At 34.7% G+C, this 19,263-nt stretch overlaps 1 protein-coding gene across 4 annotated transcripts; it reads left to right on the forward strand.

Moving 5' to 3' along the window:
* Nucleotides 1-378: 378 nt before the first annotated feature.
* On the forward strand, nt 379-18,144 carry LOC123222729 (ubiquitin carboxyl-terminal hydrolase 17-like). Of its 4 annotated transcripts, XM_044645679.1 has the most exons (12): nt 380-1,009; nt 13,474-13,613; nt 13,650-14,452; nt 14,548-14,636; nt 15,009-15,094; nt 15,195-15,357; nt 15,854-15,968; nt 16,088-16,245; nt 16,514-16,598; nt 16,684-16,896; nt 17,316-17,377; nt 17,441-18,144. In XM_044645679.1, exons 1-12 carry the CDS (start codon nt 744-746, stop codon nt 18,057-18,059), a joined length of 2,799 nt encoding a protein of 932 aa, XP_044501614.1. In that variant the 5' UTR covers nt 380-743; the 3' UTR covers nt 18,060-18,144. The 4 variants fall into 4 exon arrangements, with proteins under 4 accessions (XP_044501622.1, XP_044501614.1, XP_044501599.1 ...); XM_044645687.1 differs by having other exon boundaries at nt 379-1,009; nt 13,474-14,365; XM_044645664.1 differs by having other exon boundaries at nt 13,474-14,452.
* Nucleotides 18,145-19,263: the final 1,119 nt, after the last annotated feature.

The following is a 19,263-nucleotide window of genomic DNA, read 5'->3' on the forward strand; positions in this document are numbered from 1 at the left end:
TGGAAAATAAATGAATCATATAGGGATAGTTTAGTAATTTTACAAGTCTAATATTATATTAATGCATTTGCCATCAATGGCATTAGAGATCAGGTAAGAAAGTGTAATTTATCCATTCAATGGGTGGAAAAATGTTATTAATCAAAACCTTGGGTGGGAAAGAAAGTTATTCTTTATTAAAATTTAGTTTGCAAGGAACATTATACAAATAATTAATTTTTAATTAATTTATTAAACATATAATCATTTTTTCCTTTGATTGTCATCCAGAGACTAATCATACTTTTCGTCAAAATTTTTGGTATTAAAATAAATGGTGCAGCAACAATTTTAAGAGTAGTTTAATAAATATATTAATAATATAAAAATTAACAATTATTGACCGTTGAAAGATTTTTATTATTTTAGAAGAAACACCAGGACAAAGTTTGTAAAAAAAGGAAAAAAGATTCGTTCTCGCTCACGAATTCAATCCCACTCATCCCCTTCTATTCTCACGAACAATTACTCTTACTGACCTTTTTCAATCCAGATGCTAAAACAATCATCCTTTATCCAACACAATCACCACTTAAAATTCCCTTTTTACCCCTCTTTCAACCCCCTGATTCCTCCGCCTCCGCCACCGCCGCCTCCGCCACCGTGCTAATCGAATTTATGTATATCATTCAATTACCGGCCTCAATGTTTCTCGGTTCAGGAATCTTTCTCGGCGCCGGTTAAAATTATTAGGATTTTGCTAAATGCTGCTCCCTGGAGTTCTAGGGTTTCACGGCATCCTCGTCTTTTGTTTGCTTGTTTTTGGCCTTGTAATTCGACAAAAATGGAGGGATGCAGCTGTCAGGAAGCTGGAGGTTACGAATCTCCTCAATGCGGTCGCCGAGGAGTCGCTCATGGTGGAATCCGAAGCAGCAAGTCAGTACAATTGCATGCCGGGGTTCTATCAATGTGCTGTGTGTTTTCTTCCCACGACCACGCGTTGCTCCCGTTGCAAAGCTGTTCGCTACTGGTCAGTTAATTATTTAGCTTTTTTTTTTTCGAGGGTGAAGTTCAGAGGCAATCCAATTTATTTCTATGCTTTTGAATTTCAAAATTTGTAGATTGAAAGTTTTTGTTCTATGTCTTACGAATAGTAAAACTCGGAAAGCAAAAGCTTTTGTATTATGACTAAAATTTGATGAAACTTGGAAAAAAAGGTTTTTGGTTCATGCTTTGCGAATACATTTAGGTACAACTTGGAAAATGAAAGTTTTTGTTCTATGTCTAATGAATACCTTCTGGTAAAACTTGGGAAATGAAGGTTTCTGTTTGAGGTTTTATGAATACAATTTAGTAATAGTTGGATAAGGAAGGTTTTTGTTTTATGACTAAGTTTTATTAAAAATTGGAACTGGAAAGTTTTTGTTTTATGTCTCATAAGTACATTTTAGTGAAACTTAGGAAATGAAGGATTTTGTTATATGAATAAAATGAAGGTTTTTCTTTTTTTTTTTTTAAATTTTTATGAATACATTTTGGTAAAACTTGGAAAATAAAGGATTTTATTTTTTAAAAATGTTGTATGAATAAATATTAGTAGAACTTGGAAAATGAAGGTTTTTGTGATATGTTTTATGAAATACATTTTGGTCTAAGAGTTACTGAGGAATTTTATTTCTTTAGATTACTTGAACAAAATGAAAGACTTATTGATGCTTTGGTTAGAATATAGCTTGGTTGTTTGGTTTTTTTGATGTTAGATATTTATGAATAATTTTATGTGCTGGTAGAAATTATTGATAGTTTTGTAGTTGATTTGTTTAATTTTCTTTGGGGCCAATTTTAAGGAAGAATTGTTGTGATAGAGTTTGTATGTTTTGAAAATTCTGGAAATATTTTATTGTTAAACTGAGAAATTCGTCACTACGTTGTCTTTATGATTGATGACATGGGAGTTTTGTTTGATGGGAATATAAATAATAGTTAGCAAAAAGATATAAAGAGTATAGAAAAACCATTCGGATGCTCAATATTTAGCTCTTTGGTGGGTTTGTTTGGAAGGAAGAGAGAGCTCCTTAGTAGGATTTTTTCCACTCTTAGTATACCAATAGTTCCAACATCCTATGAGAGTGAAAGATTTATGGTATTAATGATCTTGTCAGTCCTCTGATTTTTGATTTATATCATTCTCTTCATCAAAATCTACAAGCTGTTATAGGGGAGATTGGTTAGCATTTTGTTTTGTTCTTCTTAGGTTTTTACCCAGTTTTTTTTTTTTTTTACCTTTTTGGCAAGATTATTATTTTTTCCAATGCTTTCTGCTTTTGGTTTTGATATTAATCTTTTTTTGGTTGTTGTCTTCTTCTTCTTTATTCTTTTATTTTTGTTTTAGAATTATTAGCCATAATTAGGCTTGTAGTATCATTAATTTATATTCAGTAATATGTTTTTATCTTTTGCTTTGTAGAATTAGTTTGTAGTTTACCTTACAATATGCCAATGGATTTGTGAAAATATGCTAAAACGATGTTGAACCTCATTATGAGTTACATCAAGCGGTATAAAAGCCTTCCTTTGGTTCAAAAAGAAGTTCTTATTATATAAAAGTCTTTTCATTTTTTTTCTTTCAATTGAGTATTATTTGTCTTCAAGTGATGCTTATCTGGAAGGCAATACATCTAATAAATGATTATACCACAATACCATCCAAAGGAAATTGAACTTAATCTTTTTCAATATGTCCGCCCTTCTTGAAGTTCAAATACATCCTCTTTCCTATGTGTCCAACCTTTTTGACTTTATACTATATCCACCTTTTCATTCATATTAGAAGTTCCTACCAAAATAAACACTATTGTTTATTGTTTGGATGTTTGGCTTGTTATCGTTCTAGAATCTCTTTAAACAGATGACCTTTATTTCATTTGATGTTCTGGATGACAACGATTACTAAAGTCTGGAGGATGGGAATAAGCTCATTGAAGATTGTGTTTAAAATTAGTCTTACATCCCTGATGGATTACCCTTCTTTTATGCATCAATTCGACTACCATTTTTTTTTTTGCATCTGATTCACAAATTGTTATGTGAAAGACATTAATGAGAGAATCTTCGAGGCAACTCAATAATTTTCTATTTTTTATTCCTTATAAGAGGTGTATAAAGAGGCAAATGCTTTTGTTCTTGTTGAGTTGTATTTTGTTAATGTTGAGTTGTATTTTGTTAATGTTGAGTTGTATTTTGTTATATTAGGAAGACTATCAAACTATATTAGGATAGAATATATATTTTAGGGATTTGATTTGATTTATTTCCTTCTATATCTTCCCTGTAATTGTATATATTGTAATATTTTGCGCACTGAATAATATAAGAAAACAATATTCTGAATTCACATGGTCTTAGAACTGATATTAGGCTTCTAAGAAATTTTTTGGTAATCTTGATTTATTTTCTGTCGTTCATCTTTGACCATCGTGTTCCTATCCTTTTCTTGTGGCCGTGTCTACACCATTGTGATCGGAACGACTTTGTTGACAATCCCTTGAAAAGAGAGCTGTCATTCGTCGCCACATGCACTGTCACGAGCCGTTAGCCTTCTCGGTAACCTCCATCGCTGATCTGTTTCTCCGACAAACGTGCGTCTACATCGCTTCTTCGAGTCAACTTAGAAGACACTGGCAAGTCACTCTATGATGACTCCATCGTTATCGGTCACTGGAATCTTTGCACGTGCTGGTTGTTTTCGTCTCGGATCGCCATCTCTGATCTACTTTTTCGGTGCACGTTAACCTACACCGTCGGCACTATTGAACTCAAAAGACTCCGATGAGTCATTCTGTGGTAAGCTTGCCGTTATTGGACGTCGGAATTTGCTGCATGCGTTGACCGTTTTTCTGCTTGGAACATGATCTCCGATCCACTGTTTCGGCGCACGTGGGACTACACCACCGTCGTCAATCGATTTAGTAGAAGTCGGTTATCATTTCTGTGAAGGCCACCTCCACTGGTTGTTGAATGCGCCGCTAGTGACATCATCGGAAAGTTCTTTCACTGTTCACGCATCCAGAAGCTGTTTTTCACTATTCAACAGTCTCCTGATTAGTTTTGTGAGCCTTGATTGCTTCGAATCTTTACTACTTTCTAGAAAGCTTTTTCTGTTCTCTGATTTGTGATTCAACATGTTCATTGAAAACTCCAAGCCAGGTCTCTCTTTCCTTTTAATTCTCTTCCTGTAATAACTACGGAAAAATTAATAGGGAGCAATAATTATACTTCATGGGTTGCATCCGTTGAATTATGGTGCATGGGACAGGGTCTTGAAGACCATCTCACTAAGAGAGCTGAGGATATTACATCTGATCAAATTATATGGACTAGGACTGATGCTTTGTTATGTAGTATGCTATGGAATACCATTGATCCTTAACTCTATTCTATCTTTAAAGCTTATCGCACATGTAATGACATATGGACTCAAGTCAAACTCCTGTACACCAATGATATTCAACAGTTATACTCTGTTGTATCAACTTTGGTTACCGTAAAACAACAAGGCATTAGTATGTCTAAATTTTTAGGTCAGATGACATCTCTGAAGATTGAATTCAATCTGTTGTTACCTCCTGGTAAAACTGCAGTTGAAGACTTAGCCTAACAAGATAAATTCTTTATGGTTCTCACATTAACTGCCATTAGTCCTGATCTTATCCATGTTTGAGATCGAATTCTTGTTAGTGCTGTCGTCCCCACTCTTGATGAAGTCTTTGCTCGTCTACTTCGTGTGTCTTCTCCAAGAGTTATGACTGGATCTTTCGGTACCTCTAATTTTGACTCATCTGTCCTTGTCTCCCAAAATCAACAGCCAGGCGAGTGTGGTGGTCGAGAAAATCGACCAAAGTGCAGTTGTTGTAACAGATGGGGTCACATAAGAGACAAATGTTATAAGCTTCATGGTCGTCCTTCTCGAATTGCTAATATTGTTTAGACCAATACATTTGATTCTCCTATTGACTCCTCTGGAGTACAGTCTCCACCATCTTTGACTCTCACAGGTGTTGATCTTGAAAACTATCTCCGATATCAGACAACAAAACAATCTTCATCATCTGTTGCTTCGATTGCTCATCCGGGTAATTTTGCTGTATGTCTTACTCACTGTTCCTCTTCCGAGCCATGGGTCCTTGATTCCGGTGCCTCTGATCACATCTCCAGTAACCCTTGTCTATTTTCTCGTTTTACTAAGTCTGCTTCATTCCTTATTGTAACATTAGCTAATGGATCTATTGTTACTACAAAGGCAGTAGGTTGTGCCCATCCTTTCCCACTCTTGCCTTTGGAATCTGTCTTTTATCTCCCTGACTGTCCGTTTAATCTTGTTTCTATTAGCAAACTTACTCGTTCCCTAAATTGTACAATTATCTTTACTAATGACTCTATTCTTATACAAGATTGCAGTACGGGCCGGATGATTGGCGCAGGATGTGAGTCATAGGGCCTCTACCGACTAAGTCCACCTGATTTTATAGCATGTGCCATCACTGAGTCTCTGATGCTCTTTCACAATCGTTTGGGACACCTTAGTTTATCAAAACTACAGAAGATGGTTTCGTCACATTTATCGTCCTTTAATTGCGAGTCCTGTCAGCTTGGAAAAGATACTCGTATATTGTTTTCAAAATGTGTCAATAAACGGGCTACATCGCCCTTTAAGTTAGTCCATTCTGATGTATGGGGTCTTAGTCGAGTCGTGTCTGTTTTGGGTTTTCAATATTTTATTACATTTATTGATGATTATTCGCGTTACACTTGGTTATTTTTAATGAAAAATAGATCTGAATTATTCTCCATTTTTGAATCTTTTTGTGCTAAGTCAAAACATAATTCTCCATTACTATTTGTACATTGCGTAGTGATAATACAAGTGAATATTTTTCCGCTCTATTTACTAAATTTATGGCATCCAAGGGCATTTTATATCAATCCTCCTTTGCTCATACTCTGTAGCAAAATGGAATTGCCGAATGTAAAAATCAACATCTTATTGAAACTGCCTGTACCTTATACATAGTCATGCACCTTTCTGCTTTTGGGCAGATGCTGTTCTCACTGCTTGCTTCTTAATTAATCGAATGCCTTCTTCAGTTTTGCAGGATCAGGTACCTCACTCTAGTTTATATCCTGATTAGTTGTTATTTCCTCTTCAATCTCGTGTTTTCGGATGTACGTGTTTTGTTTATGATTTATCTCTTGGTCGAGATAATTTGTCTACTCGTTCCGTTAAATGTGTCTTCAGAAGGGTTATCGATGTTATTTTTTTAACACACGTCGCTATTACCTTTCTGCAGACGTTACATTTTTTGAGTTTTCTCTTTATTTTTCGTCTTCTTCTCAATTGGACAAGTCTCCTATCATAGAAGTTCTTCTTGTTCCCTACACTGTTCCCCTACTAGATTCACACTTTGAGCCTAACCGTTCTCCTACTAGTGCAAATCTTACACCCACTAGCCCTTCTGTAGGTGATGGCCTTGCTTCTCCTTCAGGTGAGTCAGTCTCTCTGGACCCGATGCACCCCTTTCCTGCTCCAAAATCCTTTGTCACTGCGGTCTTATCTCCTGATGGTCATTTTCCCATAGCCATGCGCAATGGTATGCGCTCAACTCGTAATCCTCATCCCATCTATAATTTTCTTAGTTATCATCGTTTATCTTTACCATACTATGCTTTTGTATCTACTTTATCCTTTGTATCTATCCCTGCTATTGTTCATGAGGCATTATCTGATCCCGGATGGCGACAAGCAATGGTGGATGAGATGTTTACTCTACATGCTAATAATACTTGGGAATTAGTTTCATTGCCTCCTGGTCACTCAACGGTTGGATGTAGGTGGATCTATACTATTAAAGTTGGTCTTGAGGGTCAAGTTGACAGATTGAAAGCGCGATTGGTTGCTAAAGGATGCACTCAGACATATGGTCTTGATTATTATGAAGCTTTCTCTTCTGTTGCTAAAATGTCTTCTGTTCGCCTATTTTTATCTATGGCTGCCATTTGCCATTGGCCTTTGCATCAGTTAGACATCAAAAATGCTTTTCTTCATGGTGAACTGCAAGAAGAGATTTATATGGAGCAACCTCCTGGTTTTGTTGCTTAGAGGGAGTCTGGATTGGTTTGTAAGTTCCGTCGTTTTCTATATGGCTTAAAACAGTCTTCTCACGCCTGGTTTGGTCGGTTTAGTACTGTTATTCAAGAATTCGGCATGCTACAAAGTGAATCTGATCATTCAATGTTCTATAGACATACTCCACAGAGACAATGTATCTATCTAGTGGTCTATGTTGATGATATTGTTATTATAGGAAGTAATCAGGAGGGTATTGAACAATTAAAGAAGCGTTTGTTTAGTCATTTTCAAACCAAAGATCTGGGTCCACTCAGATACTTTCTTGGTATAGAAGTCGCCCAGTTTAAATTTGGAATTGCCATCTCTTAAATGAAGTATGCATTGGAAATTCTGAAGGAAACAGGAATGTTAGATTGCAAACCTATAGACTCTCCCATGGACCCTAATACTAAGCTCTTTCCTGAGCAGGGGGAGCCACTTGCAGATCTTGGGAGATATCGGAGATTGGTTGAGAGACTCAATTATCTCACTATCACACGACCAGATATTTCTTTTGCTGTTAATATTGTAAGTCAATTCCTTTAGTCCCCATGTGACAGTCATTGGGATGCAGTTATTTAGATTTTGAGATACGTTAAGAGGGCACCTGGAAAAAGATTGTTATACGAGAATAAAGGATATACTCAGATCGTTGGGTATTCAGATGCTGACTGGGTAGGTTCTCCATCAGACAGACGTTATACTTTTGGGTATTGTGTATTAGTTGGAGGAAATCTAGTATCATTGAAAAGTAAAAAACAAAATGTTGTTGCCAGATCTAGCGCAGAAGCAGAATATCGTTCTATGACCTTAGTCACTTGTGAGCTTATCTGGTTGAAACAGTTGATTCAAGGATTAAAGTTTGCAGAAATATCACTGATGTTATTATTTTGTGATAATAAAGCTGCTCTTCACATTTCCTCTGTGTTTTATGAAAGAACAAAACATATAGAAATTGATTGTCATTTTGTTCGAGAAAAGATTCTGTTAGGCTGTATCTCTACAAGTCATGTCAGTTCAAATGATCAGTTAGTAGATATACTTACTAAATCTCTTTGAGGTCCTCGAATTAGTTTAATTTATAACAAGCTTGGTGCATATGATTTATATGCTCTAGCTTGAGGGGGAGTGTTGAGTTGTATTTTGTTAATGTTGAGTTGTATTTTGTTATATTAAGAAGACTATCAAACTATATTAGGGTAAAATATATATTTTAGGGATTTGATTTATTTTCTTCTATATCTTCCCTGTAATTGTATATATTGTAATATTTTGCTCTCTGAATAATATGAGAAAACAATATTCTAAATTCATAGTTCTTTTGACTTTTTTGTAATATTTCATGTGGCCCGCATTATAGTGAGCCTTGTGGGTTAGGTCTACCTGTAGATATATTAATGCCCACAACACTACCCCCTAACGTATGGGCTGTGTCGTGCCGGACCTTTAACATGCCAACTTGAGGGCCTTTTTCGAGCCTATCCATTAAAAAAATAATAAAATATTATTTTTAACTTAATTATTAAATCAAATTCATTTTCAAATGACTAAAAGTGAAGATAATACCTCGAAAATTTTATTGATAATTCCTCACTTGTGGTAAAGGAATACCGTAGTCACCTTTTTAATTTATATTTTTTGAACAAGTAAGTTTCTCCTTTTTTAGATCATTTAGTCTACATTGAGACTTGGTTTCTCTAACTACGTCTTCTTAGTTTACTTGACTCTGGATTCGGGAGAGTTGTCGCTTATACGCTTCACCAACATAAGTATTGAGAAATTCGCCCGCATGATCGTTAGACAGTGTCACTTCTTATTTATGCTAGATCTATTGCTGAACCTTTTATTTAATGTGTAACAACTTAGTTTTCATTCTGTCTTTTCAATTTTGTTAATTAGTTTTTTTCCTTTTTGAATACTTCGATAATGAAAAAACTTATTATCTTCTAAACAAAATAAGTGTTCAAATGATTTGAATGAATTCATTTTTGTATAGTCAAATGGGAAGGAATTGGTGCAATGTAAACATTGTAAGAGAGACCTTGTAGGAACAAGTAAAAATGAAATCATACATCAAATTTGCATACTTTATTACAAAGATGCTTTGATTTAAGAAATCCAAGTGGAATAATAGATAAAGCAAAAGTTGAAAGTGTCACTATAATTTGGAGTGACACTTCCGGCTTTTGCTTTATTTGCTACTTTACTTGAATTTTTTAAACCAAAACATCTTTGTTGTGATATATGAGAATTAGAGGTTTGATTTCATTCTTACTTGTCTTACAAACTCTCTTGTATAATGTTTATACTGAACCCATTTCTTTTCATTTGACCCTACAAAAATGAATTTGTTCCAATTGTTTGAATTCCTTTTTCTTTTACAATATGTTAAGTTTTTTCATTATCAAAGTATTTTAAAGAAAAAAATAAATAAATTAAAAAAATACAAAATTGTTAAACAAATGGAAACTAAGTTGTTAGACAAAATTAAAATTTGAGAGAGTTTGAGATTGAAATTGAATAAAGAAATGTTGGTTTAGGTTTAGAGAGTTTTCTCTTTTTTTGGGGAGAGGGTGGTAGGGTAATGGCTTTTGTGTGCGCAGAAGTCGTTTTGCACCTGTGGACTGATATAATTAAAATTTTTTTTTTAAGCCTGCTACAGTAGGGCATAGTGCTCCCATAGGCTGGGCTGAAAAGGGGGGTTCAGGTCGGCCCAACTCCCCTGCAATGTCTAGTTTAGCATATGGCTCTTAGTCTATGAGAAATGTAACTCAAATCTATGGCAAAATAATTTTCAAAAGAAATATATAAGAGGTACCTATGAATGATGATGGTTACTGCAATAATTTACCTATATATGACAAGTAAATCCCAAGATAATGAGAGTTAAAGATAAAAATATCCCAAGATAAATATAAAAACTGAAAGATAAAGACACTAATCTTAAAAAATTATTAATAAAAACAAAGATAATTGCTAACCTATTGAACTTTTTTGCTCTTGTAGAAGTCTTCGCAATTTTCAAATAAGGCTAATTGATATTTCCTTCAAATTTCTCCTGAAGATAGTTTGCTGCTCTTGGTATCCAAATAACTATATTCTTGTGTTCATCCTTTAACTTTAATGTGAAGTTATTCATATAAGTAATATTTCTATCCTTGGACTTAAACAATCGTTAGTCAAGGTTGTTGATATTGTCATCTCTTATGAAAAGATTCCTTTACCGTTATATAGTTCTAATACAAAATAAAATAATTACTTTGAAATTAAAAATGAAATTTACAATTATGAGATATAAATTAATTAATATCTAATAATAAAAATCTAGTAAAAATAAGGGAAAAGAATTATTGAAAGCCCTTTTACTGATTACTTTGAAGTATCAACTAGTAAATGCTGAGGATGAAAATGTTGTAAAAAATAATTGGGGTAAATTATTTTTGCTAAACCTATAGGATTAAAGAGTGATTTACCCTTTAAAGTTAATTGATGTTATAGCTATTTTGGATACCATGAAGGGGGAAGTTCTTTTAAGGAAAACTGTTATTTATGAATTTATTTGAATTTGTTAGGTCAAAATAGCTACCATTCTTATACACCTATGAATTTTTGAGCCAGTTCATGTGCATTTCGCAGTCAAATTAATAGTGTAAATTCCCTAATTTATTCGATTCTCCTCTCCTTTTTCCAAAGTCCGTTGCAAGCACTTGGTGCTTGAATTGGTAATCCTAAAGACTTTAAGTTAAATGGAGCCCATGCCATTGTTTTTTCTCTTTGTTGATAGACCACTCAACCCTAGTGTGATACCACTGGCTTAGTGATATCTTGATTGAGGAAAAGGATAATATGTAGCAAGAGTAGGGTTAGATTTGAGCCAAGCCAAGTTTGAGCTTGGCTTGACTTGAGTGGAGCTAAGCTTGAACTTGAGTTTTTCTCAAAGTTATTTGAGTTTAGCTCGCTTGAGGGGAGCGAAACTCAAGTTTGATTTGAGTTTGAGCTTGGTTCGGTATTGTAATCCAAAAAATGACTAAAACGATATCGTTTTGATGCATGTTAGTTAAAACAATGTCGTTCTAGTCTATTCATATTAAAATTTTCTAGACTTGTGAGCTTGACGAGTCAAACACCCCTAAAGTTGGAGGTCGAGCTTTAAAATATTTAACTTTCAAGCTTGAGCTCAAGTTCGTATGAGCTAAGCTCATTTTGGGCTTATTCGAGCCTAACTTGTCTACGAATTTGAACAAGCTTGACTCGAATCTACCCATAAGTAGAGGAAAAACTATCCCAAGTCACAGTGTATGCTACCATGTTTATTGGTACTAATGCTAGTTGGGAATTTAAACTAAGCATTAAATTTCTTTTTGAATCAATGACATGGAATAAGTGCGTAGTGTCAAAATTATTGGTTAGAAAATTCACCAAACCAAAATACCAAGAAAAACAAAAGCTACGTGAACAACATAGATTCATTGGAAAAGTGCTCAAAAGAGGGAGACTAAGAATTCTCTGAGAAACTTGAATTCCCTAGAAACTGATATTAAATGTGAGAATGAGATGAAAATAGAATTGATATCTATCGAAGAGATGAAGCTCTCACTACGATTGGATCAAGTTGTCCCTGGAACAGGTTATGCTAGGGAACACTATGGGTGGCATTAACATGCCACCGAGGTTGGCTCTAAAATACCTCTCAAAAGTTGTTGATTAGCTTTCACCAAAAAGGAGGGAGGGGGGGGGGGGGGGGGGTGTTGTGTGGGGGTGCGATAAAACCACCATAATTTGGCTTAAGGTGGCTATTGAAGGAGACCGTAATCAGAGACAGCAACATAATACTGATTTGCCTGTAAATAGACATGACACTTAGAAAAAATTTCACACATAAGATTGCATGCTTCTTGCTTGACTTATTAGACTATTATGAGTAGATAACTTCATTAATGGAAAATTGCTATTAAGTAGGTTGAGAAAGGAATAATGTTAATCTCAACATTTGAGGAGATTTATTAAAGCAGAAAATTGGTAGAAGATGATAAAACCACTTTTAGTGGAACCCAACTACTCTTAGAAATTACTTCCATTGCATTTATATCTAATTAGGAAGTTATGAGGCACAGACAAAACCTACTAGTTAGTTCTTATCTTTTTAACGTCAAATCATCAAAGAGCTAACATGGACTTTTGGGTGATTAGTCAGATTAGTGCTGACTCCCTTTGACATTTTTTCTGTCTTTTTGTAGGCTATTTATTGCATTTCACTAAATCTGTGTCATTGGTCATAAGTACACCTCATTGGTGTTCAAGTTTCATATGTTAATATTTATGATGAGTGGAGAGGATGTTTATAGTCATCTTTATGGCTAAGGCAGTTGCTGAGAGCCTAATTTAAATATTTAAGTAGGCCTTAACAGATAAAGACAATTTTGGAAGTTAGCTTGTCATTGACTACTATTGTTGTGGTATGTTGATGACAAGGTGTTGGTATTGAATAATTTCATTGAAAAGTTAGTCTTATTTTGATTTTGTGTGTGTGATTGAAATCTGTCAGCTGAGATATTTTCTGGGAGATCACATAGCTAGGTTGAGAAAGACCTATGCTTTTTGGAGAATGTATGATACTGACTATTTAGTGAAGCTGGAACTTTTGTTTGTGAACTAGTTAGTGCATTTAACGTGCCTAGCCACCAAAAAGTAGAGAAAGGTGATTGTTTCTTTATGGAGCATGAAACTTTAATGGAAGATTAGGCATTTTATAATTTTGGTATTGTGAGTGCAACATCATGTATAATGGCACTGAACCTGCCATTGTCAGTGTTTAGTTTATCTATCTTTATGAAAATATCCTCATAAAATCCATCTTATTTTTTTAATTCTCTGCTTTTTGGAGGGATAAAATGGCTTGAGTGGGCTTTTTACAGTGGTTTAGAAAGAAAGATTGTTTAATTTTACTGGCTACATGCCATTTCTTTTGATTTGCTTTGGAAATTGAGTCTGTAAGTATCTTGTAGAATGCTTACCTTGTATTCTTGATGATAATTTGGCAATTAGTATGAATTATCTGATTTAATTAGTCCTGGTCAAGTTGGAGCTCAATCTTATGAATTTTTGTTAGCTTTACTTCAGTTGCATATCTTGAGAGATGTTATTGGGAGGAGTGCAACAGTGACATGTTTAGAAATACGGATTTTTTTTAATCATCTGAAAGTTTTGGCTGCATTTTTTTGCTATTGTTGATGTATGTTGAATATCTATTGTACTTACTTCTAAATATGCACAGTTCCAGTAACTTGGTGTCATCTATGGTATTAATTTCTAAATATGCCTACTTGTAGTTCTGGAAAGTGTCAAATTATTGACTGGAGACAAGGCCACAAGGATGCATGTTGTCCTTTGATTACTACCATGCCATTGAGAGAGGATGTTACAACATCCCAAAAACAGTTAGGGCGTTATGATAATGATTCTGAGATAGATAATGAAGGCACTGTTTCTTTTGAAGCTGTATCAGTGATGGATAATGACAGTAATCTCAAGCCTTGTGCAGATGCAGAAGGAACACATTTTAATTTTCCATCTATCTCATCGGCGGCTGGGTCTCATATGACCAGATTCAGGAATGAATTTGATGATGTATCTCCTAATGGAGTATCTGAGTCTGGCAATATTGACAGACTGGAGAGACCTAGTGCTGATGCTGTTTCCCCTTGTATGCTTGGAACAAAGACTAGAGTCAAGAAGATGAAACAGAAAAGGTCACCATCTTCAGAGTTCATCAATTCAGTTGCTAACATAGGTGCCACTTCTTGTGCTAGTAAATCAAATGCTTTGAAATTGAGTCATAATGATGAAGAGGTTAACTTCAGATCGCAGCTTCCCAGTGGGAAGGCCATGCCCGATAATGTCCGATTGGGAAAACTGGGTGATAAGAAGCCTGTTGGAGGAGGTGCTTCTCCTGAATTGTTAATTAAAGACTCTTCTAAATCCAAGAACTCTTTATCTGTGAGTGGTTCAATGCTAGAATCTATAATTAAAGATAGTAAAGATGATTCTACTCTCTCTAAGGGCAAAGATGTTAAATCTTCATCATTAACTGCTCCTCGGACATCTTCAGCTTCAGCGGGTCAATCACACAGCATTTCGAAGTCTCTGTTGCCCTCAAAAAATTATAATATCCCAAGCCTGCCACAAAATGCTTGTCATGGGTTCAAAACATCAATGCAGAAGGTTGTACAGCAGTTTAGAGCTTTCAAACCATCAAAATCTCATATGCTTGGTTCAGAGACTGAGGTTGCTGAAAATTACAATGAGATGGTGATTTGAATGCTTTGATGTGGTTTTCTTTGGAGCCCTGTGGTTCCCTTGTCACACTATGAATTTTTATTTTTATATTTTTTCTGATTTGACAGACAATATTTCCGTATGATCTGTTCGTGAAACTCTACTCTTGTGATAAGGTGGAATTATCTCCATTTGGCCTTACAAATTGTGGAAACAGGTAATTTTTAGAATCGATTCAATTTATAGAACACTGATATGGGTGCAATATGTGTTTGAGTGGTTCAGTGTTCACGTTCTTAATATTGTTTTTTGGTAAAATGTTCTACAAGTTTGTTGAATTAATCAATGCTGTTGTGTCTGGTTTATACGTTTTGAAACAACAGGTTGCTAAAATAATGCACTTATCTTAGTTGGACTTGTGTATGTTGTTTATGGCTTTCTACTAATTATGTTTTTTGGGGTATATAGAGGTTTCAAGTTTTAAGCCATTGATTAACGCCACATTCTTTTGCTTATGTAAGAAGGCATTTCACAAATTGTTTAGTTTCTTGTTTTTCCATATGGCTTAATTTTTCTTGCATTTCTGCAGTTGTTATGCTAATGCTGTGCTCCAATGTTTGGCATTTACTCAGCCATTGGGTTCCTATCTTGTTCAAAGGCTCCACTCCAGAGCTTGTAAGTTCTCTTAGTGCTTTGTTTGTGGAACAACATCTAGCTTATTATTAGGAATTTGTGCTTGTTAGCCCTCTCATCTTTCAATTATCATCTTTCTCAGGTCGAAACAAAGAGTGGTGTTTCATTTGTGAGTTTGAGTGCCTAATTCTGAAGGCAAGGGAGGGAAACTCTCCTGTGTCCCCCATAGGTATACTATCCAAGATTGAAAAAATTGGAAGTCATCTTGGTCATGGGAGAGAAGAAGATGCTCATGAATTTCTAAGGTGAAACAGCTTATCACCTATTGTTTGTTTTTATTAACTGTTTTTTAATTAAAATTTGGGGATAATAACTGTAAACCCTCCAAGGTTTCCCTTTTGTATATACACCTCCAAAATTATCCGAAATAATTTCAAGACCCCACTGTGTCAAATGTTAAGAAATTTGTCATCTGATGTAAATACTTACGTTGCCCTTGTCCTTCAACCAGCTCTCATATCTCCACCCCTGCAACTGAATCCCGGATCAACACAACAAACAACAAAATTCAACTGATCCAAATCTAACCAACGACTAAATTCAACCAATCCAAACCTAATCCACAAGGAAATTCAACATAAAATCAACCCACATGTTTGTTAAATAGTGGTCTTAAAGCTATTTCTGATAGCTTCAGGGTTTATGTAGATTAGGGAAACCTCAGGAGTTTCATTGCTATTATGCCTTGAAAATAGTTGTCTTTGCAAATGTGAATTATGACATTACTCTGTAAGATGGCAGGTATGCCGTTGATACAATGCAATCTGTTTGCCTCAAGGAGGCTGGGACCAAAGGAAAATTGGCGGAAGAAACAACTTTAATAGGCTTGACTTTTGGGGGTTTCCTTTTATCTAAGGTTTGCTCATGATCTTGATGGTACATCTATGATAATGTTTTTTTTTTTTAAATTTTTTTTTAAATCAAAGTAGAAGTCATCTCATTGTTATTTGGAATGTCATGATTGGGTATTATCAGATAAAATGCTTGAAATGCCACAGTAAATCTGAGCAGTGTGAGCGGATGATGGATCTAACTGTTGAGATAGATGGAGACATTGGAACACTGGAAGATGCTCTTGCCCAATTTACAGCTACTGAGATCTTAGCTGGAGAGAACAAGTATCATTGTGACAGGTTAATTAAATGCTCATTTTCCATTCTTATTTCTTAAATTTCCTAGAATCAACCTGTTCCTTTGTTTTTAGTCCCATGATTAGTTTCTTGGAATTATAATCTCATTCATTTTGCATTTTAAATATTATTCATTTAGGCAAATGTTTAAGTCTTAGTTTTATTCTTTGGTTTCTTCTTCAATTGCAATAGAAGCCTCTTATGTAATTGAATAAATTGTTTGATCCTTTAGTGAAGCAAAGTAAATTTTAAAATTTATTATTTCAAGCAGGTGTAAATCATATGAGAAAGCCAAAAAGAAGTTGATGATATTGGAGGAGCCAAATATACTTACTGTTGTCTTGAAAAGATTTCAGGTAGTTTTTCGATTATAAGTTTGAACCTACACTTTTCATGTGAGCTTGAAGTATTGATGTTTACACTGTTACTTGTCACTTGTAGCCTCGAAACTTTGGGAAGTTGAATAAATCAGTTCAGTTCCCAGATGTCCTCAGCATAGCTCCATATATGAGTGAAACTGGCGACAGATCTCCTGTGTACAGTCTCTATGCAGTGGTCGTGCACTTGGATGTTATGAACACTGCACTTTCTGGTCATTATGTGTGTTATGTAAAGGATTCTCATGGGGAGTGGTTCAAAATTGATGACAGCACTGTATGTTTCTTGTTGACCTTAAATATGTTTACATTTATTATCGCTAAATTGAAGCCTGGCGTTGTTTCATCTCCTTAACCAGAGAATTATCCCTTCTAACTGAAATCACCCCCCTTTTGAAGGTGGAATTCACTTAGAGCAAAAGAAACCTGTTCTACATACGTATTTTAAACCTTTTCCCCCATTGTATCAAATATTTAGGATTGTAAATACCAAATTATACTTGCATCCTTGATTGATCAATTTACACTTATTATGAAATCTTGCATCCTCAAGGCTGCAGTTCATTCTTTGTATTCTTTTCAGCATCTTCCCTTTCTCAAAATTCTGAATTTTTTAAGAGAATCGATGAAACTTGTTAGATATGTTAAATATGTCTTGGTGCATATATACAAACTGACTGGTGATTTATTATGTAGGTTACGCCTGTAGAATTGGAGAAGGTCTTACTGCAGGAGGCATACATGCTGTTGTATGCAAGGTAACCTATTTGTATGGCTGGATTGATATAATTTATGTTTTTCTCTTTACTGGTATACTTCAGTTCTCTTATTCTCAGGCTCTCTCCAAGGCTCCCAACTTTGATGAGAAATAACAAGTTGTCTCATAGTGTGAAGCTAAAGAGAAGGAGTTGGGAAGCTGTTCCTTCTGACCATAATGCTTCCAAACAGAAATCTAATTTTGATGCTCCAGCTTCACAAAAGTTAGATTTAACCAGCAATCAGATGCCTTATGGAGATGAATGGAGATATCCTTCAATGCGAAGAATTCCAACAGTAGATTCCTTAAGTGAAAGCTCTTCCATTTTCAGCTGGTCTGACGCCAGTTCTTGCAGCACAGCTAGTACGAAGGATTCTTCAAGGAGTGAGGACATTACTGATTTCATATTTGGAGAAATGGGACCTAGCTGGTACAGCCGCTATGGGAATTTACCAAACTCGGTTACATCTTCCTCTCAAAACTTTGACGTAGATTCATATGACTGGAGAGACGGATGGAGACCAGATGGAAACCTTGAAAATTTACATTATGAAAAGTTAAGTCACCGGTTTGTCAGTAATAGCTGTAAGGGCAGTAATTCTCACAAAGTAATCTGGACTAATCCTTATGATCCAAGATTAAGGAGAGCAAGTGAGAATACATCAGCTCAAACGTTTTATTGAGGTTTGAGTTGATAAAAATTAAGCAAGCCTCTTGGTATATTTAATTAAATATAATGAGGAAAGTTAATTATTAGTTGCCTCTGAATCTCTGTTACCGATCTTACCTATCCGTTAGATTTGAAATAGAATTGGATGAATATAGATAGAATATGGGTGAAACAGAAGCTAAACGTGAACCTCGATATACATCAGGGAAAAGTGTTTAAGTTCCATAAATATAATATTCTATAGAACTAACGAATGTATACGCCACCAGCTTACCTAAGCCGCAAATATTGACCCAAGCCTGAAAAAGTCAATGACTGACGAGATCTTACGTGCATTACACAATGAAGAAAAAATGTGTATAAATAAGTTATATAAATATATTTGCTATAAATTGAAATAATAATTTGTGATTGAGTGGTGTGGTTGTTTGTTTGTTTTCTTATTTTGAAAATTACCTAATTAAATGTTATGATCTCTATTTGTATATATAAATTTATATAATTTATTTATATATATAACATAGCTCATTATAATGTATGGTAGATTATAATTATTTTGTTTGATAGATTTGTAAAGATAGTTTTATGATATAATTCATAAGATGGGAATCAATACTAGGCTAATGATGATGGTGAACCTACGAGTATTGCCGACAAACCTAATTGTTATATGGGTTGAATCTATCTTCTAACAATTGTATCCCGAGTAACACTAATAAAATGAATCCTTGGTATGCGCCTAGTAAAGTAACAACTAAACAAGTTGATATAAATGTGCAAAGTGTATGTAACTTACATCATTTGAGCATTCCACTAAACACAAGTACAAACTTTCTGAGTATAAAAATGTACCATCAAGACCATGTATCCACCATTAAGCAATGTTTTATATCATCAAAAATATGCAATCAAATTTAATCATCACTTTATTGATCAAACTAATTAGACTACATTAAATGCAAAAGAGAGATATTATCCTTGTTGACACATAAAATGCAAATTGATTGAGTCAGTTAGATAACACGTTTCGCATTTGATGAAAAGCGGTGGTGTTGCACTTAATCTTCTTTAGATGTGTAATAACCTACATGGTACACATACTCTTTCAATCGAAAAGACATCCAAGTATAGTATAATCTCCAAACACTAACTGTTCCTAGATGACATCAACACCCTTTCACTGCAAGTATATAAGCTGAAGAAAAGAATTAAGAAAG

Source organism: Mangifera indica, chromosome 1 (genome assembly GCF_011075055.1).
Source record: "Mangifera indica cultivar Alphonso chromosome 1, CATAS_Mindica_2.1, whole genome shotgun sequence".
Lineage (NCBI taxonomy): Eukaryota > Viridiplantae > Streptophyta > Magnoliopsida > Sapindales > Anacardiaceae > Mangifera > Mangifera indica.

Bases quoted from the DNA above. Each gene is read 5' to 3' on its own strand.
- LOC123222729 (XM_044645664.1), top strand. From the start codon at position 744: ATGCTGCTCCCTGGAGTTCTAGGGTTTCACGGCATCCTCGTCTTTTGT. The intron at 15,095-15,194 runs GTAAGTTCTCTT...CATCTTTCTCAG, and splicing joins AAGGCTCCACTCCAGAGCTT to GTCGAAACAAAGAGTGGTGT. The intron at 15,358-15,853 runs GTGAAACAGCTT...GTAAGATGGCAG, and splicing joins GATGCTCATGAATTTCTAAG to GTATGCCGTTGATACAATGC.